Below are 21,049 nucleotides of genomic sequence, written 5' to 3'. Positions count from 1 at the left end.
CGCCCCATCCCGCACCGCCGAGCGCGGGCGGGGCGCGCCGGGCGGGGGAGACGGGGCGGGGCCGCGCGGGGCCACGCCCCAATTGACCACGCCCACGCCGTCTCCCCATCCCGCACCGCTGGGGCGCGCGGCGGGGGCGGGGCCACGAAGGGGAGGGGCGGGGCGGCGGGGAGAGACCCCGCCCCCCACACCGGCACCGGCACCGGCACCGGCACCGGCACCGGCACCGGCACCGGCACCGGCACCGCCGCAGGCGCCCGCCGGGAGGGGCCCCGGCGGCGCTGGGCGGCACCGGGCGGCTCGGGACGGCGCGGGGCCGGGCGGTTCGGGACGGTGCGGTACAGTAACGGTACGGGGCGGCACGGCACGGCGCGGTGAGCTCGGTACAGCCTGGCACGGCACGGCATGGCGCCGTGTGGCGCGGCACGTTACAGCACGGCTCGGTACGGTGTGACATGGCTCGGTACGGTTTGGCACAGCTTGGTACAGAGTGGGATGGGGCAGTAGAGTGTGGCATGGCACAGCACGGCTCGGTACAGTATGGTATGGCTCAGAACGGCACAGCTTGGCATGGCGCGACACAGCTCGGCTCTGCATGGCACAGCAGGGCACATCTCAGCTCAGTACCGGTGGCACAGCTCAGCACGGCATGGCTCAGTGCAGTACAGAACAGCTTAGCACCGATGGCACGGCTCGGCATGGCATGACATGGTACAGGACAGCTCAGCACAGTGTGGCACAGTACAGCACAGCTCGGCCCAGGCTGCCAGGCTGCAGGGCTGGGAGCAGGGAGTGGTTGTACTGGGCTAACTGGGTGCAGAGTGCAAGGTTCGGGGCACACAGCTGGGCTCAGGACACAGGGCGCGCGAATCGCAGGGCATGTGCTGGCAGCAGTGCCCAGCATGGGTGCAGAGCAGTGCTTGGTGACAACCCCGAGGGACATGAGACCCCCCTGTGCCCCAGGAGGAACAGGGTGTCCATGGCCCATGGCTCGCCCCAGCCCTGGCTCTTGCCCCATGCAGCCCACATGCCACATGTGGGGCAGCACATGCAGGGACACGATGGCCTTGGCACCAGGGTCACCTGGGGACACACGAGCGGGAATGAGGGCAGGAACATGGGATTGCCAGTGCCCACGGGGACTCCTGCCACGAGGCACCTGCCCTGTGGGGTGCTGGGGGAGCCCTGGGGCACTCGGCTGGGATGAGGAACTGGCACAGGGAAGGGGCCAGGCTGGGACAGGAAAACTTCCTGGAGGGAAGGACAAGAGCTCCAGATGCCAGAGTGTGGTTTGGGCATGGCCAGGAGCAGCAGGAGCTGGGTGAAGGTGCCAGGATGAGCTGGGAATGGGAATATGATGTGGGGGGTTGGCATCCTGCAGCCACTGGGAAAGTCTAACATGAGAGCAGGATCACCTTTGGGCACCAGCTGGTCCCTTCAGACACATGGGGAGGGCAGGATTGTCCTGACGGAGCAGAAAGGACAACCAGTGCATGGGAAAAGTCAGAGGGAGCAAATGAACACTCTTGTCATGATGAGCTTCCCGTTTCCATGATGGAAGGAGAATAAAACCCTGTCTCAGCTCCATTAACCAATGAGCATAAACTGGGATTAATCCCAGAGCTGTGCTGGCAGGGCTGGGACAGGGATGGAGCTGACACACGGCTGCTCATCTGTCCCACATGGCCAAAGCACTGCTCCAGGCCTGGAGACATCTATCAAAGAGCCCGGGATGGAGGAGAAAAGCCCTTCAGTGCCCATCCCAGAGAACCTGAACAGTGCCAGCTTCATCTTTGGGGAAGAAAATGGGATAATGGAGCTGGAATACCGAGAAACACAGCTCTGCATGGTGCCCTGGTGTTTGAGAAGGGGGAGAAGGGCTATGGGTGACCCAAGGTGTCCGTGCATCTCCGAGAACGCTCAAATGCCCCATGGGTGGGTGGGACCATGTTGCAGGGAGTTAGGAGCATGGTGCCAGCTTCATCTCCAGCTGGATCCACGCGGGATCCTGCACAGCTGCAGCCCCCGGAGCAGCTCGTGGCCGCGGCGCCGACATCTGGGTCTGAATTGAGAGGTTTGAACGCCCCGTTTACCCTGTAATCAGCCGGTTTGGAGCTTGCTTGGGAAGCAGCTTTCCGGGAGGAAAGCCGCCCGTGCTGGCCACCGGAGCAGGGCCGTGCCGTGCCGGCTGCCAGCTTTCCAGCGCCTCTGGACACAGCCGGGGCGGCAGCGTCGGGATGGGAGCAGGAGGACGTGCGGCGTTTGAAGGAAAACCCACCCTGCAGGATTCGTGGGAAGGCATTTGCATGATAAAGCACGGAGCCCTTTGCTTTGGGTAAATCTGTAATTAATATGGAATCGTGGTGTAATTAAAAGCTGCCGGCGTGGAAAACACAAACAGAAGCCAAGCGTGTGTGTGGATGAGGGAAATAGAATTAAACCTGAAAGACATAGGGGGGAAGGAAAGATGAAGAGTTTGGGAAATGGTGTCAGAGCACTATGGGAGGGTTGGAATTCCTGGCTCCTTCAGTCTGGAAGCAGGATAAGGCACGGAGCTGGGATGGAGGGCAGGCAGAGCCCTTCCCCAGCCACCTGCAGCAAGGCTGTGCCCCTGTTTCCTTGTGGATAATCCACTCCCGTGGGTTTCAGCTCTCATATGCAAAAAAAATTCCTTACAAAGCCACAGGAACCTGGGATGACTGCACAGAGCACCTGTGGGGTGGATGTGCCTCTCCTGCCTTCCCTCCATGCTACAGTAAACTGGGAACATGGAAGGAGGGAGCATTTTACTTGGCAGTTTGCTCCTGCTGTGTGCTGGCCTCGGATATGGCTGGAGTTTGAGGGGGGACACTCTGAGACACACCTTGGGGACATTCGGGACCACTCCAGAGGCATTTGGAATACCCTTGGGGACCTCAGAAACACCCTGGGGACCTTGGGGACACCATGAGGACTTTAAGGTCACCCTTGGAAACTCTCTGGAGACCTTGAGGACATTGCAAGGACCTTGGGAACACCCTTGGAGACCCTGGGAATAAACCCCAGGAGCACTCTGGAATGCCAAGCTCCCAGCCAGATGCCTGCTGGGGCTGGTTGCGATGGGGGATCCCAAAATCTGGGGCTGCCCAGACTGCCCCACTTACCCCCCCCCCCCCAAAATCTGGGGCTGACACAAACTTGACAATGGCATTGGGGGTTAAAGCGACTCAGGAATGTGACTCTGGCAAGGATTCCCAGGCTCGGTGCCGTGGGGCCTGTCCGCAGTGGGATCCCATGGCACCGTCAGTGCTGGATGCGCCGGCACTGCCGGGAAGTTCTCCCTGGCTTGGCATCATGTGCTGCTGACTCACACCCTGCCGGGGCCAGCACCGCAATAAACCATCCCACATCCCACGGCCAATCCCAGCTGGAGCTGCTTCCAATGGTGGACACTGGTGGGGGCTTCATCTTTCAGTGAAGAATGACCACTGTGGCTCCAAGCCACGGTGGCCAACAGCAGTGGTTCGTTGCCAGGAAGGATCAGATCAGAGGGAAAAGCCCTCTGGGAATTCTACTCTGCTCCCTGTGAAACTTTGCAGCGATTCTGGACATAAAGAGATCTGAGGAAAAAGGGAGAGAGGTGTTGGACATGGGCCTGGAGTGCCAGGACAAGGGGGAATGGCTTCCCACTGCCAGAGGGCAGGGTTAGATGGGATACTGGGAAGGAATTGTTCCCTGGGAGGGTGGGCAGGCCCTGGCACAGGGTGCCCAGAGCAGCTGTGGCTGCCCCTGGATCCCTGGCAGTGCCCAAGGCCAGGCTGGACATTGGGGCTTGGAGCAGCCTGGGACAGTGGGAGGTGTCCCTGCCCATGGCAGGGGTGGAACTGGATCGGCTTTGAGATCCCTTCCAGCACAAACCATTTTCTTCCAATCCAAACCATTCTGTCATTCCATGATTTATTCTCCCAGCAATGCTGGTGATTTTTCCCTTTGGGATTTCCAACCGCTCTTGTCCCCTTCCCTGGGTGGGATCAGGGTCAGCAGCATCCTCACCGCTCAGAACCGACAGGATTGGAGTCCCCCACCCTGTCCCCCACACTCTGCAGCTCACAGCCCGTGCGGAGCGGGTCCCCTCACGGTGCCCGACCCCCCGTGTTGTCCCACATCCCTCCGTGTCCCCCTCCCGACACGGCCGCGCTGCCCCGCCGCTCCCGCCGCCCTTCCCAACATGGCAGCTCCCACCTCCGCCACTACCAAGAGGGCGGCGGAGGGGCGGGACCACGCCGCGCTTCCAACCAATGGGCAGAGGCGGCGGGGGGGCGCGAGCGCGGCCGCTGGTCCGTTCCAGCCAATGGGCAAGGCGGGCTCGGCCGGCGGGAGCCAATGGCGGCGCGGGCTGGCGTGGCGGGAAGCGGCGGGCCCGCGATGGCGGGCGCGGGCGGGAGGAGCTGGCGGGACCTGCTTGGTACGTGCGGGCTGAGGCGGCCCCGGGGCGAACTCCGCGCCGGGCGCTCCCCGCGGAGAGCGCGGAGGGGACGGGGGGCGTGAATGTCTCCTCTCTGCCCTCATACACCCCTTCTGTCTACCTGCACACACATCTCTCTGCCCCCCTGTCCCGCTCCATCCGCCCCGCTTTGCCTTCCTCAAGGCCCCCGAGCCCTGGTACACGCCATCTGCCCTCATGTCCCCAGACTGTTTTCTTCGCATCCCCGCTCTGCCCTCGTCCACCACCAGCAGCAGGGAGCGGGCGGTGATCTCGGGGTGCCCTGGGAACACGCTGGTCATAAACCCAAACTTCTCAGCAGGGAGAGCCAGGAAGCGGAAAAGCCCCTTTGGGAGCGAAGCGGAGCTCCAGGAAGCGGCTCTGCGGCTGCTGGAACACCACCAGAACCTGAGTGACCTCCTCCTGGAGGTAGGAACGGGACAGTTCAGGGTGGCATAGTGGGAGATCCCAGCTGGAGGTGGGTGCCAGTGCTGGAGTCAATGTCCCAGGAACGGAGCTTTCCATGATACGTGGAAAGAAAAACCAACGCTGTAGGAATAAGATGAAATTGAAAGGTTTGTGTTGGAGAAATGAGATTGTGTTATTCCCTTTTTTATCAATGTTTTACTTTTACAGACTAAAAATGGTTAAGCGTGGTTTGGATTTGGGACAAAGGGAAATCCAGTACATTTTCCTTTGAGTCAGAACTGGCTTCTTGTGAATGTAGGGAAAACAAATCAGGAGAGACTTGGCTTTTCTCTGAATTGCCAACCACTTCAGACTGACATGACTGTCTTCGTGACAAGCTTGTCTTGAGCCACTGTTGTGATTTGGCCACGTTCTCCCTCTCCTCACACACTGATTTTACAGCTTCAACAGATAATGCAAATATCTCCCATAGTTCAGGATCTTTCTTTCTCTAGAGAATATTTCCTTTTATAAAAAGAAAAAGGGGATTTAACTAGAAAATAATCCAACATTTGGACATGTTTCATCAAATATTTATGGCCACGTGGCTTCACAGAAAGGACTTGAAAGATAGAGATTATAGAAATTCTGCTCCTGGTGCTGCTGCTGAGCTGTTTGGTCCCTGGGGATGAGGAACTTCGACCTGTATCTCCTTCTTTCTGCATAAACTGACAATAGCTAAACATACATCTCTTGTAGGGTGCCATGAAATCTCTGCTTTTCCCTTCCCATGTGGGAGCTGTGTGTTAATTTCACTTCACTACAGGGGTAGGTTTGTAAATGTGTGTGTCAGACATCTAAGAGTTTTATGGTTTTATTTGCTCTCCAGGTGGGAGATTCAGCCAAGCCAGATGTGCAGGATGGGGCTGAGCACCGGGGAGTGTCACCAGAGTCATTTATAGGTGAGCATCTCCCAGGCCAGATGTGGGGAAGAACTCTTCCTCAACACTGAATTTTTACCTTTAAATGCAACCCTAGTCTTACTTTCTTTTCATTGTTCTGGTCTTGTTTCTTACTTACCTGGTGATGACAGTTTTCTGCTTTGCTCTTTTGTTTAGTCTCTGTTCTGCAGGAACAGGCCTCAAAACTGGGTGTGCCCACAGCAACCTTGGCAGCCAAAAATGCTGTTGCCAACGTGGAGCGGATCTGCCAGGGTTCTGCCAGCCCCTCACGAGTCCCACTGCTGAATTCTGATCAGAGAGTAAGGGGAAAGCTTTATCTTTAATTTATCAACAAAACAGCACTGTTAGGTTTGACTTTAAGCCCAGTTTATCTGCTCAGATAAAGCCCCAAACACGAGCGGGCAATTATTCACTGCGGTGTTTGATTTGCTTGCAGAAGTACAAGATATATAAGAAGAGAAGTTTAGGCCTTTCCCCTGAATTCTCTCCACCATTTGACCCTTTAAAAAGCAGCAAACAGGGCAAAGCAACAAATTGTTTTTCTGATAATGTGTTATTCACAAAGGGAATTATTTCTTCTTCATTTCTGGGGTGATGCCAGAAGAGGTTGTCCTGCTTGCTTCAGACTGTGAAGGATTTGCTGGCAAACAACATGTTCTGTCGCTCCCTCTTCTGCCAGGAAATGTGGAAAATGAAGGTGAGAACTCATGGAGAAACATTGTGGTGTTACAGGCCATGAGATTTCATCCACGGGATGTGGCATCTCTGAATTCCTGAGAATGACTGGTCTTCCTGACCTTCCAAAAGCATGAGCTGGATTATAAATGGTGGGGGTTCTTGGTTATTTTGTTTATTTTAGAGCAAGTTCAGTGGCAATTTCCTTGTTTCTGCAGTGGGATTTGCTTTTTCAACTCAGCTGAGGTTTGGAGTTATTTGAATTATTGGGAACTGCCACAAAAGGATATTGACAGCACCTTGGTGATCAAGTGCTGGTTTTGGGGTGCTCTCCAGGTCCAGTGCAGGAACTCCCAGCTGACTGTGGGGTGGCACAGTCCCAGAGCCCTTCATGTGCTTTGCCAGCAATATTCCAAGTGTCTTTGGCATCCTGGTTCTCCTCTTTGTTTACCTGGGAAGGACGATAAGACAAAGTGAGGTCACAGAGAAAGAAACCAGATAGCAGATAACAGCTTGTGCTGCCTCACAAACGGGATGTCTTGATTTCATTTGGGTGTGTTTTGTGGAGACAAGTGGTGCTGTGAGTGGAGTTAAGGGCTTTTTATGAGTGGGGCAGGTCTGATTCCTCGCTGCTCTCATGGGAAAGGAGGAGAAGGCTGATCTACCCGGATAAAGGGCCTTGCTCTAGTCTCAAATATCCGCTCCTGAGCTGAAAATAGAACCTTTGTGTTTCACAGGCTGATTAAGATCTCCTGGTCCTGGGGCAGACATGGGGATAAATGAGAGATAACTCTGTAACTGAGGGCGTTACAGTAAGAATTAGGTTGTGAAGACAAAGTATGTGGGCGAGTTTGGGGTCAGGGTATGAGGCAGCTGCTGGTCACCACAGGAAGCTCCTGGGGCTTTGACTTTCCCCTGTGCCCGAGGCTCCCAAATGCCCCTTCCTTCCCAAGGTGGGAAGGTTTCGTGAAGGTGTTGGTTCTGCCTGGAACGATCAGAAGCTGCTGCTGCACCTTTCCCCTGCCAGGTGCACCCTGCAGTGCTGTTTTGCTGGCTCAGGACTCTCTGGGGCATGCTGTTCTGGGCAGGAGCTGGAAGGGATGTTACAGGGCAGCAATTTGATCCACACAGGAGCGATGCCTGGTGCACATTTTTGCCAAAGGTTGTTCATTTTTCCTTTGTGTCCATCAGCCTTTCTGCCTGGATGATTGCAGTGCCTCTTCCTGTAGTCTCCTGCAATCCCAGCTCTATTGGGATATGGACTTGAGAGTGGCAGCCTTGTTCCACAGAGAACATAATAAACAGTTAATAGACTAAAGGACAATTCTCTAATCTGGATCTGGATCTGAATTAACACGACCTGAAACTCAGTTGTGTTACCTGCTTCCTGGGATATCCCTGCTCCTTTGAATCTGCAGAATCAGCGTTATTCCAGAGGGAAAAGGTGGATATATTCATTACTTGTCCATGAAAATTTAAAATGATGATGCATCTACAACCCTAAACCACCCAAAACTTGTAGGAAATACAATCTTTCATCACCAGGTATTTCCTGTCCGGTCAATTTAAAAATTTTAACAGCTTCTGGATAGTTGGAATAAACAGAATTCAGCTTTACTTTTCATGTACCATTTGCAATAGCCAAATGTTAACTGCACAGTGCAGCCTGTGACCTAATGGTGGCATCTCCTTAGGAGCCCCTGGTGCTGGAGGCCGTGTGGCACCTGCACAGCAGTGGCATCGCTGGCCTGGCAGAGCTGCTGGAGAGGTGAGCGGGGCTCTGTGGGTTTGCAGATGTAGCTAATCTCCTAAAGCCTATTGGAATATAATCAGGGATTAGTCATGAGTATTCTGGACTGAGGATATAGTCAGGTGCTGGCAAGGGATCAGATTAGCAGGGTTAAGGAGCTGCTGTGGGTTTGGGGGGTTACTCTGGGGTAATTAGCTCAGTTTAGGTGCGGTGGCTCCTCGGTGTCCAGCAGCTGGACTCGAGAAGAAATCTTGCTCTGCAGAGGCTGGGTGCTTCCATCTTCACAAAATCTTACATTTTTTGGTCTGGCAGAGTTAATCTCCAGAGAATAGTTAGTCTAAGAATTTTAGTTTTTGGTTTTTGTCCCCCAACGAGTGTCCAAGGCCGGGTTGGACGGGGCTTGGAGCAACCTGGTATAGTGAAAGGTGTCCCTGCCCATGCAGGGAGTGAGACAAGATGAACATTAAGGTCCCTTCCAACCCAAACCATTCCATTATTGCATGATACAGAGCTAACAACTCGCCCATTTGTGAAGTTCAGGTTGTCTCCTTATTGTGTCAAAATAGTGTCCCAGTGATCTTTTAGGCTTTTGATGCTGGTTTACTTGTCTGTTCACAATGAAAGCCTTCGGTGCCCACTGTGCTTCCAATTTAAGGGAACCAAGGGCATAGATTAAGAATTTAATTTATTTTTTGAAGCATTTTTACCCAAGTGTCTTAGAAATTGGAACTGAAATTCTTCTAGCAGAGGTTTCTCAATGGAAACATTTTCATGTCAGAGATGAGGAAATACTTGGATGCACAATTTCACACACATTTTTTCCTTTGCATGCGTGTGTTGTGGGATCTTTTTATAAAGCAAATAATATAAAAAGCAACTGTTTGTAAAGCAAACGTGCTGATCCAAGTTAAATAAATGAAGTGGCACATTTAGGGCAGAGTGCACAGGTGGCTCTTCCCTGGGCCCAGAGGATGGTGGTGGAGACAGCCAAGCCTTATGGAAAGCAGGAGGCATTGTACTGAAGGTGCTTTTGTGTGTTCCAGGAGCCCAGCAGGCCCAGCAGCAGTGGAGTGGCTCTGCAGCAGCCTCTGTGGCCTCTGTGAGCAGGCTGGGGACATGCCCTGTGGGGACACAGAGCTGGCACAGCGACTTCTCTCAGGCAAGGCCCTGGGCTGGGTGCAGGGCAGAACGTCAGAGGTGTAACAACACCGGCCTCACTTTGGGTTTCCTTACCTCATTTCTCTGGGGAATATATTTTTTATGTATTTGGCAAATTTAGCAAATTTTCTCCCTTTAAAAAATAATTGATTCGAATTTTTCCATCCCTTGGAGTTACGGTAACTCAGGAAATTGTAGTTGTGGGGGACGTGGTTCAGTGGGGATACGCTGGCACTGTGACACTCTGCAAAGTCTGAGAGATTTTGGGCCAGAAATATTTCATGGTTCCATTTCCTCCCTATCAATTTCTATTGTTTATTTTCTTAGTTTATTTAGGCAAAAATCCCTGCAGTCACCGACTGTGGACCAGTGCAGCTGGTCAAGTACAGCCCCTCTGAGTTCTGCTGAGGTTGTGGAGCATAGCTGCAAATTCTTTAGACTTTATAACCCTTGAAGTTCTGGATTCTTTTTCCTGGGAGTAATTTTACTCCAAGACAGTAAATGACTCCTGCTGAGTGGAGGCTTTTCAGAGACTGTTGGGACAGGTGGGAGGGGAAGGAGCAGGTGACCTGTGTGCAAGGGGGATGCTGGAACACTGATTCCTTCCTGATTTGCAGACTTTGCCATCGTGTTTCTTCAGAATGGCTTTGAGCAGGCTTCGGAGCTGGGAAGGAAGGTGGAATTCCAGAAGGTTGCCTACGTAAGGACAAAATGAACCTGGTTACAAATTGTGCTTTAATAAAGGAATTCCATTCATCTCTGGCTCTTGCTGAGTACAAATAATCCAGAGCTTGGAGCAGCAAGGAGAGGTGGTGGTACAGGTGCTGGAGTGGGGGAAATGGTGGAACCAGGAGTGAGACTTTTTGTATGGAGAATTGCTCCAAGGTGGCACATCAAGGGGTTTTTAAACTTCCTTTCACCTGGATTGCTTGGGTGTTCCATTTGAATATGAGACATGGAATGCTGGTGAGGTTGGAAAATGCTGCCCTCCTGTCTATTTTACCTGCTCTACTGCAGAGCCTGAGGTAAAAGTGAAGCTTTAAGAGGGACAAAACTCTTTCTTTGAGTCAATTTGCTTTGTCTGCACTGAACTGCAGCTCTTTAAAACTCTAAATCCCTTAATTTGTCAATTTTGAACAGATCTGCCGTGCTGTTTTACAGAGAATGCTGGCATGTAAGTATTGCTGTGATCCCAGCTTTGTGCAGCCACTGCTGTTTCCAAGACTTCTATTCCTTGCTCACTGCTGAATCCCTAAGGAGAAATCCTTTGCCTGGCTGCTCTGTCTGTGCTGTTGTGCATAATATTTATGTCACTGATTTTATTTGCCTCTGCTTTCCCTGTCTTTCTCCTAAAGTGTCTGCAGACACTGCAGTAATTTCTTGCCTTTTATGCTACTTTCTTTTTTCTACTCCCACCTGTAACATCATATAGATACCTGATCTGATTTCCTGTTTTTTAACAGGTTTGCTTGGAAGCAGGTGGAGCACAGAGGTTAGGCCAGGGTCAGTTTTGCTGCTTAGATTTATTTTTTTCTGCCTAGTAAATTAAACTTTGAGTTTACAGCGTTATGAGTGCTTTTGCTGACTCACCGCTTGGATTTGCAGGCTAATGTTTTCTGAAAACCCTATTTTGGTGCTGAGCAAAGACATCTAATGTAGGTGTGCAGTCTTTAAACACCAGTGTTTGTGAACTGCAACGTGCCTGCCTTGGCCTGAGCTGCCCTGGTGCCGCTGCTGAGGGCTCAACGCAGCAGTGCCTGGTTTACCAGCAAATCCTGGCGCAGAAGGACTAAACACACACACACAGGGGGGTTATTTTTGTCCTGTGTCACAGCTGATCCTCACGGGGAGATGCTGTACCTGCTGTTGTCACGTTCCTTACACCCCTCCCGTGTCCCACACCCCTGGCTGGTGTCACCTGACTGTGCAGCTGCTGTCACTCCTGTCTCCTTAGTGACAGCGCTTCCCCGCTTTCCTTGCTGGCACGTTTCCTGCTCTGCGCTGCTGCAGAGGCTGCTGCTTTTTCTCTGCTGTAAGGTGACCCCATCCCAGGACATGCCACCTCCCCTCCATCCGTGTGGGCACTGCCAGCCCCATCCCTTGCCCCAGGTCTCGCAGGGAGCACTGTCTGTACGCAGAGATGCCTCACAGACCTTGTGAGTTCTTCTGGAAAGGGAAAGCTGCAAGAGAAGTGTTTTATTGTTTAATATGTATGAATCCCGTCTCAGGTGGCCCTTTTACAGTTGAAAAGCAACCCTTCTCAACAGAGGAGCAGGGATTTTGGAGGAGGAGGAACATGCTGTTGGCAGGCAGACAGTAGTCTGCATCCTGCTCTTCATTTGCCCTTCCCATTTGCGCAGCCTGCACTGCCACACTCGCAGTCTGCCTGCCTGCAAAAATGCATTACACGAGGTTTATATAAGATATTTTATTAGTCCATACTTCTGGGTCACCTTTGAGGGGTCTCACTTCATTAATCTTTGGAGAACATTAGGATTTTTAATGTAAAAGAATTCCCTGTTACTGAAGACCTTCACAGGAGGAGAAGGACAGGCTGGGAGTAGCATGGGAGCAGTGTGTTCACTGTAATGATCTGGCAGTGTTGAACTGCTGTGCCTGAAGATAAGCTGAGTTTATCTCCTTTGCTTTATTCTCCCCTACTTAACCTTAAAGTATTCCTCAGCAGGAGAGCAGAGTGTTACATCCTGATGCTGTGGTGGCACATGAGGGACTCCGGTTTGCTGCCCCTGCTCAGTAAATGGGTTTTTTTACGTTTTTTTTTTTTTCTTAACTAGATGATTTTAGTACACAAACCAAGCTCCTTTAGCAGTTGAAAGAGGAGGGTTTTCAAGGCAGGGTGGCACAAAGCAGAAGTGCTGCTGCAGCAGACTGCAAAGCAAAGGGTCTCGCAGTCTGTGGGCTCGGAGTGGTGTGGGCTGATCGTCAAGACAACGCGCTGCGCAAGCTGCCAACCTGTTTGATCTCTCCCCGTCGTTTTTGGGGCAGATCGAGCTTTTAAAGGAATTTCTCCGATGCAAATGGCACATTACAAACGCGTGGCCCTCCCCCAGCCTGCTCTTTGCTCGGACTGTGGTTTCCAGGGTGGTTAATTCAGCTCGTGCAAATCCCTGCCTCCAGACGGGCTTCACAGCGCTCACGCTCGTGGATGCACAACACCATTAGGGTTGGGTTTGGAAATGAAATACTAATTTTATATGCATTTTTAGATGGCTTCATTATTAGCATGTTCTTGAAAATGCTTTTAAATTGGTTCAAGGTCAGTGATAATAGTTTCTGAGTCTCTGTGTCACTTTGGAGAATATCTGGTAAGAGTTTAGCGCTGCTGAGTGGCTTCTGCACATTTCCCTAGCAGGGTCATCTTTGCAAAGGGGCACAAATTGCTCATTCCTGTTAGTTCCTGTGTGGGGTTTAGTGTCACAGTTCTTTTCTCATTGGGTTTTTGTGTGTTTTGGGGTACAGGGGTGCTTGATGCTGTTGGTAAAGAGAAGCAGGAAGATGTTTCCATGGTGCAAGCTGTGAGGTTCTGGTAAGAAACGTTCCAAACAGTGTCAGGAGGAGGTTTTCATCCACTGTTGCACTTCTTACTGAAATAGGAGGAATGCTGTGGGGTGTTTTTTTTTACTTATCTACACGCCCCCCCACCCCTCCCAGTGCTACTTGTGCTTGGTATTCTCTAATAAAATATGTGCCGACAAAAGTGCTTGTAAAAAAGATAAGGGCCAGATAGGGAAGTGGGTTCTGGCAGTGCTGGAACCAACCCTGGACCTCCCTCTTGTCGTGCCAAAAATTCCCCATCAAGTTTTCTCACTGCTTCTGAGCAGAAACACCTGAAAGGTGCAATCATCTCCAATTCCTGCTTCCAAACTTGTTTTATTTAACTGCTTTGTACATGTCACCTTCAGCCCCGTGCAGGGATACACACCTTAGACTCACATTTATAAATCTGATGGCTACATAGTGTTGAGTAACCACGAGTTGGTTTTGTTTTTAAATACACACAAAAAAGTATATATTTGTGGCAATTTGAGAAGATGGATGTAGAATAAAAATAAGTCATTCACCCTAAGCTGCAGCTGGTTGTTCATATTTCATCAGCAGCTGGTGGATCATATATTATCAATACCTGGCTGATCATAATTAGTCAGTACCTGGTTGATGCTATTTAGTCAGTACCTGGTTGATGCTATTTAATCAGTACCTGGCTGATGACCTGGCTGACATTATTTCTGGCATTTCCTTGTCCTTTGCAGGCTGAATGTGTTCAATGTGTCACTTTATGGAAGTGTGGCTCACCCGGATTCCTTGAGGCAGTTTTTCAGACACACCCTGACCGAGGTTCTCACCTACAACCCCGTGCTGAAAGGTGGGAAGGGGCAGGGACAGGTGTCTCCAGGTGTGTCCAGTGCTCTGTCCCACACTGGGGCCCAGCCAGAGCAGCCTCCAGGCTTCTCAGCCCCTTCCCGGGGTCTGTATAAGCAGGGTGCCAAATCAGGCAAAAAAAAGTCATCTGAGGGTCATAGTTCGGGAGAAAATTTTGGGCAGGAAGGTTTCTAATCCTGGGTCAGTAATTGTGAAGCTTGATGTTTTTAGGAAGAAATATGTTTGAGCTATAAAATCTCTGGTAAAATCCCCATGAGCTGTGATCTGCTTGTCTGTTGTGTGGGAGAAGCTGTGTCATTGCTGGCTTCCAGATGAAAGAGGTTAATGAAGGAAAAGCTGATTCCTTGCTGATTCTCTGAGCCTGTGCCATGTCAGCCTACGCAGGTGTGATCACAAAACCAGCTCTGGGGTGGCAGTGCCATAATGGAACAGCCCAGTCCTTGTGCCACAGCCCATGTTCAAAAGGCAAATGGGAGACAGAATTCCACTGGGCAGTTTTCATGTGTCTGGCTGCACAAGGGAAACTTACACATTTTGGGTGTATTTTAAAGCCTGTTGCTGAAGTTTTCTCTTTCTGGGTGCAGTGTCTGATGCCATCCAGATGCAGAAGGAGTGGAGCTTTACCAGGACTTCTCCACTGCTCACGGCTCTGTATCGCAAAGTACGTCTGCCTGGTGTCACCCAGAGAACTTTATTATCTTGGGTTTACATCCACTGAAATACCTGAAATCAGATTATTGGAAATTAGTGCAACATTATCCAGTTGCAGAATCCAAACCAGTTGCCAGAAACTCTGTGAAGAGGAAGCGTGAAGGGAAGGAACTACAGTGTTTTTTGCTAGTGTAAAGCTCTTAGTGAGAACAAAGATGCTGTTTGGAGATGTGAATTTTCACTGGTACAGAATAAGACATGAGTTCTGAAAGAATGGGAATTTTACTATTTATTGTAGCTGGTGCTGGTTCCAATCCAGGCTGATGTTTGGGCCTGATCAAAAGCTGCAGGATAGCTTGGAAAAGTCACAGAAAAGCCACCTGCCTGTCCATCTTGTCTCCATTCCCCTGTTTCTTGTGGCTGTATGTCCTAGCTAACAGGAATTGCCATCACTCCTCCAGCTGTTGGTGGCATTCAGTGTGAAGGAGTCCATCTGCCAGCTGCAGCAAGTCCTGGAGACCCACGAGGTGAACTGGCAGCACGTCCTGTCCTGTGTGTCCACGCTGGTGGTGTGCCAGGCTGAGGCTGAGCAGCTCTTCAAGGGTAGGTGGGCACTGCCACGCTGGTGTGTGCCTGTGCTTCTGGGGTGGGGAACAGGGGAGTCATCCACGGGGGCCGTCTGGAAAGGATTCCTGCGTGGAAAGGAACAGCAGAACAGCTGCTTTTCCACTCAGACATCCCATGGCCGGGGTTCCATGTGAATGCCAGGCCTCGTGCCTGCCACTTCTCAAACTTTGTGTACAGCTCAGGGTGGTTGGTTGATAATTACCTTCATTATTAATTGGCATAGTGATTACTTAAGCTTACTTCTAGCTCACCCTCACTAGCAGAGCTTGTTTGTGAGAATTCCTTCCTAATTATCCCAGTGCTGGACTCCCTACAGGGAATCCAAGTGTGTTTGACAGTTGAAAGTGCATGAAAAAGTAAAATCAGACCCCAGAGGTTCTCCAGGCTGCAATACATGTCCTGCCTGATGTTTTATCACAGATATTTGTCTTCATTTACTGTGGAAAATACAGCACTGTTGTCAGGAGCAAAGTGTGAGGTTATTGTTTTACGTTCCTAGATCTCCTGAGCCATCTCCTGCTAAAGGCCTTTGGGAATTATGACATGGAAAATATGATCACTGCGTTCCTGATTGCTCGTCAGGCTGCTCTGGAGGGCCCTGCTGTCTTCATGCCTTACTCTGAGTGGTTTAAGGTGAGACTAAATGAGGCCTGACTGTTGAGCTTTGTTTTAATTGTGTGAGGAAACCTGTGCATAAGGAATGTTCTGCTGTGTGGAGAAAGCCCTGTTCCAGACAGGATAACCAGGAATAAGAAAGGGGAAGAACAAAAAAAAAAAAAGAAAACTACAAGTGATTGTATTGATATTAGGAATGATTGAATATTTATTATTGCCTTTGTGTCTGCAAAGAATAAATTTATTTGGTTTTCCCTCCTTTCATCTTTTAAGTCCACCTTGCCTGTTCTAGTTATTTGCTAGGAATGCAGACATGTAATTCCTGTTACAATCATCATCTTGGATGGATTTCAGTATCTTGATAAGCAGCACTGTTGTTGTTGCATAAGTTGGGGGTTATGGCAGAGGAAGCATTCCTGTTTCCTGGAGGTTTGCATGCAGCTGTAATTGCTGTGTTTGACCTTGCAGATAATTGGTTGTTGCTTTTAACTGTAAACAGGTGGGTGTTTTAGGGATGCAAATCTCCACGTCAATTCAACCTGGAAATTCCTTTGTATGAGTTTGCAAATCTAAGCTCAGCTTTGGCTGATAGAGCGTCCAGGAGGTATCAAAAGGCAAACTGGTTGTGTTCTCTGTAGTCTCAGACTGGTTATTTTCCTTAGAATGCCCAGATAAACCTGTGTAGAAACCCGCAGATTTGTGGTTCCCTCATGAATCTCAATCTTTTGGTGCATCTCAAAGTTGCCTTGTTTAAGAGTTCTCATGGCAGCAAACTTCCAGAGACTTCAGTAAGTCACCATGACACAAGGGAGCCCCTCTGCTCTGGAGCCAGGCTGGGGGAGCTGGGGGTGCTCACCTGGGAAGGCTCCAGGGAGAGCTCAGAGCCCCTTGCAGGGCCTAAAGGGGCTCCAGGAGAGCTGGAGAGGGACTGGGGACAAGGCATGGAGGGACAGGACACAGGGGATGGCTTCCCAGTGCCAGAGAGTGGATTTAGATGGGATATTGGGCAGGAATTCCTGGCTGTGAGGGTGGGGATGCCCTGGCAGAGGGTGCCCAGAGAAGCTGTGGCTACCCCATCCTTGGAAGTGTCCAAGACCAAGTTGGATGGGGCTTGGAGCAACCTTGGGTAGTGGAAGGTGTCCCTGCCCATGGCAGGGGATTGGATCTAGATGGTCTTTCAGGTCCCTCCCACCCGAACCATTCCATGATTCTACAAACTTTCTTTGGAGACTTTTCTCCAGAAAGATTCTCCTGACAGAAATGGGATGTTTGGCATTTGTGTGCTCGGCCATGGCACTGCTTGGATGAGGATTCTCTCCACGCTGAAAGGCTGTCTCATCATTTTTCCCTCTTTCAGGCTTCCTTTGGGAATGCTGGTGGCCAGCATGGGAGCAGTAAGAAAGCTCTGGTCTTCCTCTTCGAGTTCCTGTCAGAGCTGGTGCCCTTTGAAGCTGCGCCGTACCTGAAGGTGAGAAGGTGCTGACAGAGGTGGTTTTCAGGTCCAGAACTGCCCCAAAGTGACTGTCCTTGTGCCTTTCAGTAGGTTCAGCTCATTGTAAATGTTGTTATAGTAATTGCATTACTTCTGGTTCATTATTCAAACCTTTTCTTCCTGAAACAAGGAAGGACAAGATTCTTTTGTTGATGAGGGGAGTTCCTTTCCTGAGTTTAAGCACTTCACTGATTTTGTTTGTTTGTTTGTTTGTTGTTGGGAAAAATTGTGCCAGTTGCCATGAAAATGATTGGTCCTTAACCAAGCAATAATGCCTTCTTTGGGGAATATTTTTGGTAAATGATGACTGCAAACATTAGTCAGAATTAGTTGGTTAGAATTTTACATGGGTTTCCTGTCAAAATGGCAAATCTCACTGTGATTTTCACGTTTCAGGTGCATATCATGTACCCACCTTTTGTGCCCACGAAACACCGGTCCCTGCTCTTGGAGTATATCACTCTGGCTAAAACCCGACTGGCCGACCTCAAGGTCAGGAAAAATGGTCTCTTTTGAGAAGAATTCTTTCTGGATCTGTCAAACCCTGCTGTGTGTGACCACCTGCACCTCTCACCTCACACAGGTGGCCATAGAAGACATGGGGCTCTATGAAGACCTCTCTTCCACCAATGAGGCCGTGCAGGTACTGCTGCTCTGTCTCCCAGTTTTCTCATCAGTCGTGTCCCTTTTCCTCTGGAAAAGCACTTAGGTTACCAACCTCCCTGCCATTCCAAAGCTGGCTGTGCTGCCAAGTCTCCAGCTTTAAGCCAAGGGGTTTTAGTGGCCATAAATACGGGATCTCCCCAGTTTTCAGGAAAACTGGAGTAATTTTATAGGTATCTTAATTCTTTTCAGTGGAGCACTTCCCCTCTGTGGTGTGGGACCAAAGCGTGGATATTCAAAGGAGATTTGGGGATGGAATCTACACTCTGCAGTTTCACACTGTGGTTCATGATGAATGCTGGGTAACAACAGTAATTTATAAGGAAGTGTTTGGCTTTATTATTCCTTCCTACATTTTGATCAGAGGAAGAGGCCTCACTTATACAGTCCATGATTACATGAAATACAGGCTGGAGGCAGGGTAGCTGAATTACTACAAGAAACCCAGTCTGTGATAAACTCACAGGAGTAAGCGAAGACTTAATTTAATTTTTCCAAGTCTGCTCTGGTTGTCAGTTGAGAAACTTGTTGCAGTTTGAGGTGTCTTACAACTCAAACAAGAGAAACCCGGGGTGTCAGCGCCTCTGCCTGCAGGCACAGGCTGGAAGTGGAGATGATGTGTCTTAATTCCACATGAACAACCAAAATAGAATCACAATAATCCAAATTCAGAACAGAAAAGGTAAGTTTATCATCACTGTCTATTTCTCACATCTTTCTCTCGTTCCTCGTGTGAGGCAGCCCCAGACCCAGGCACTCCGTGATGTTGAAAAGGCCCTTCAGATATTTGAAAACACAAGGAAGATCCCAACCTCTGTGATAGAAGCCAGGTACTGTGTGCTTTTCAGCTTCTCCTGGGCTTAGCTAGAATAATGGTAATAACAATAATTGTAGAAGCAAAGTCTGAATCAAAATAAAGAAACAAGAAAAATTGAGGATGTGAGCAAGGAAGGTTTGGGGAAGTTCTTCCCACTTCCTGAGGAGTCATCTTAATAGAGGATATTTGTGGGGAGAGTGAAAAGGCACACTCTCCTGCGCAGAAGAAGTCCAAAATTATTACAATAAAATGCAAAATAAAAGAAATTTAAAACCATTGGCTAATCTGAACCTGTGGTTATTCATGTTACCATGAACATTTTGTATTTGCAGGAGCCAATTTAACTCCTGAGGTGTGGAGGTGGCACTTTGGACCTTCGGCATTGTTAACGCTTTGCTCTGTTTATTTTCCCAGCATTTTCAGACGACCATATTACACTTCCTGGTTCCTTCCAGCTTTGCTCAGGCCCCGTGTGGTCAGTATTTGGCTTTTTCTTTGCCCCTCCCATTAGCTGTGTGTTTGTACACAGATAATTTGTCTCTAACCTGCCTTTTCCTCTCTTGAAGCTCCCTAAAACCCCAGATGGACTCATGGCTTTTATAGACTCCTTGAAGAGGTATTCAGATTTCTCAGTGTTGTTTTCTGTGCTGCTGGGCTTTCGTTTTGGGACACTTGATATCAGATTATCAGGGGCTTTGACACCTTGGTTACAACCAACCTCTTGGCAGGGCTTGGTGGCCCAGGTCTGTGGCTTGCAGGTTGTGCATGGAGGAGCTTATCTGTGAAGTCTTCAGGTCTGTAATTAGTCCTCTGGCCACTGTGAAATCATTATTTAGGAGTCCCTCTGGCTCCAAGCCAGGTACATTTTGATGCAAATCTTGGAGGCTACAGCTGAATATAAAATTTCCCTGGGAATATCAGCCCTCTCTGTGAAAGGCTCTTTGGGAGAGGATAAGGGAGGAGTGAAAGACGAGACTTAAACGTCTGCTAACACACAAGGAACACCAGGATGATGTCCCAGGAGGACACAGCTCCTCTCAGGAGTCGAGCTGGCCCTGTATGCATGTTTAAAAGTGTTTTTCTGCACTGCAGGCACAGCTTTATTTTACATCCAGTAGTTCCTCTGTAACCTCCCATGAAGGAAGAATGTTTGCAACACTGCCTGCCAAATGAGGTGCTTGGTCCTGCCTTGTCATTCCAGTCTGGCTCTAAAATTAAAGACTGGATCATTTAGTGAAATTAAAGTTGTAAGAGAAGCAGCTGTGTTCTGGGGAGCCTCGTGGGACGTGTTTTTAGCAGCAAGTGCCTGCCCTGCAGAGAGGAGGTCACACCTTGTTCTCAGCACGTTCGTGTTTTACACGTGTGAGTGCTGCATCTCACAGCTCACACTCTTATGAGATCTTAGACACGAACTAGATATGAAATAATCATTAAAACATTAATTAATAACATATATAGTGTTGGGTTTGTGTGTGCTACACGTGTGCAATACTTGCTGTGAAAGCCTTGGCTAGAAATCTCTGCCCCTCATGTCAGATGATTAAAAAATGCTTCAGATGCTCTTTATGCTTCAGAGTCCCTCTAATTACATTTCATAGAAGGGCTGTTGTTTGTGCTTATTTAATAAAGCTGCAGTTTGTGGTTATGCAGGGTAATAAATCTCTTCTTTTTCACAGAGCTGATAAAATACCTTCAAACCTGTACTCCACATACCTGCAAGCCTGTCATGCCATGAACGAAAAGGTGTTACAAGGTAAAAAATACAACATTTACTTATGGATCAATATGAAATGTTAATTTTTCCACTGATGCCCTCCTGAATTGAAAATTTTCAAAGATTTGTGGCTGAATAGGTATTTAATCCGTATAAATACGTGTTATGTTCTTAATGCTGTATTGAGGTGTTAAATCCTTACTCCTGTAATGGCTTTTTCTGCCAGCCCTGCTTGGGTGGGATTTCTGCAGTCCCTGGGAGCTCTGTGCTGTGCTGAGGCTGCAGATGATGCCTGAGCCTGAGCTGGCTGAATTCCACCTCCAAGACCTTTCCATGAATCAGCGTTTGCAGCCTGAGCTGCTCAGCCCGGGCTGGGAATCTGCTGTGCTGGGAACCTGCTGTGCTGATCCCTTGTGCAGTGACACTTGTGCTGTCTGAACCCCTGGCATCCTCTTTTAAGAGAGGATTAGGGAGATCCTGGGGGGAAGGAGGGGCTGGGAAAGGGATTGCAGCTCCTGGTTTGTAGGTGTTGGGGTGGGAGGGCTCCTGCTGATTTCGGATCCCATCGCTGCAGCTTTACTGGGACAGGATAATGGATATTTAATGAGGGTATTTCATGAGCTCTGCTGTCTCTGTCAGCAAGTGGGTGTTTCA

General features: G+C 49.7%; 1 protein-coding gene across 1 annotated transcript in view; it reads left to right on the top strand.

The window, feature by feature from the left end:
* Positions 1-4,404: 4,404 nt before the first annotated feature.
* The window catches only part of FANCA (FA complementation group A), a gene marked incomplete at both ends in the record, with an annotated part of 32,546 nt that continues 15,901 nt past the window's right edge, over positions 4,405-21,049 (top strand). Inside the window, 21 exons of the mRNA XM_082289805.1 lie at positions 4,405-4,444; positions 4,782-4,891; positions 5,760-5,832; positions 5,989-6,131; positions 6,434-6,529; positions 8,202-8,275; positions 9,301-9,416; positions 10,033-10,115; positions 10,556-10,589; positions 12,896-12,962; positions 13,687-13,799; positions 14,401-14,477; positions 14,929-15,070; positions 15,594-15,727; positions 17,067-17,177; positions 17,598-17,693; positions 17,785-17,844; positions 18,606-18,694; positions 19,096-19,156; positions 19,248-19,297; positions 20,358-20,434. Coding sequence (XP_082145931.1) covers positions 4,405-4,444; positions 4,782-4,891; positions 5,760-5,832; positions 5,989-6,131; positions 6,434-6,529; positions 8,202-8,275; positions 9,301-9,416; positions 10,033-10,115; positions 10,556-10,589; positions 12,896-12,962; positions 13,687-13,799; positions 14,401-14,477; positions 14,929-15,070; positions 15,594-15,727; positions 17,067-17,177; positions 17,598-17,693; positions 17,785-17,844; positions 18,606-18,694; positions 19,096-19,156; positions 19,248-19,297; positions 20,358-20,434 — 1,846 coding nt within the window. The remainder of the gene's footprint in view (positions 4,445-4,781; positions 4,892-5,759; positions 5,833-5,988; positions 6,132-6,433; positions 6,530-8,201; positions 8,276-9,300; positions 9,417-10,032; positions 10,116-10,555; positions 10,590-12,895; positions 12,963-13,686; positions 13,800-14,400; positions 14,478-14,928; positions 15,071-15,593; positions 15,728-17,066; positions 17,178-17,597; positions 17,694-17,784; positions 17,845-18,605; positions 18,695-19,095; positions 19,157-19,247; positions 19,298-20,357; positions 20,435-21,049) is intronic.

This window comes from Coloeus monedula, assembly GCF_965178545.1.
Source record: "Coloeus monedula genome assembly, chromosome: 13".
NCBI lineage: Eukaryota > Metazoa > Chordata > Aves > Passeriformes > Corvidae > Coloeus > Coloeus monedula.
This window is presented reverse-complemented; position numbering and strand designations above follow the sequence as displayed.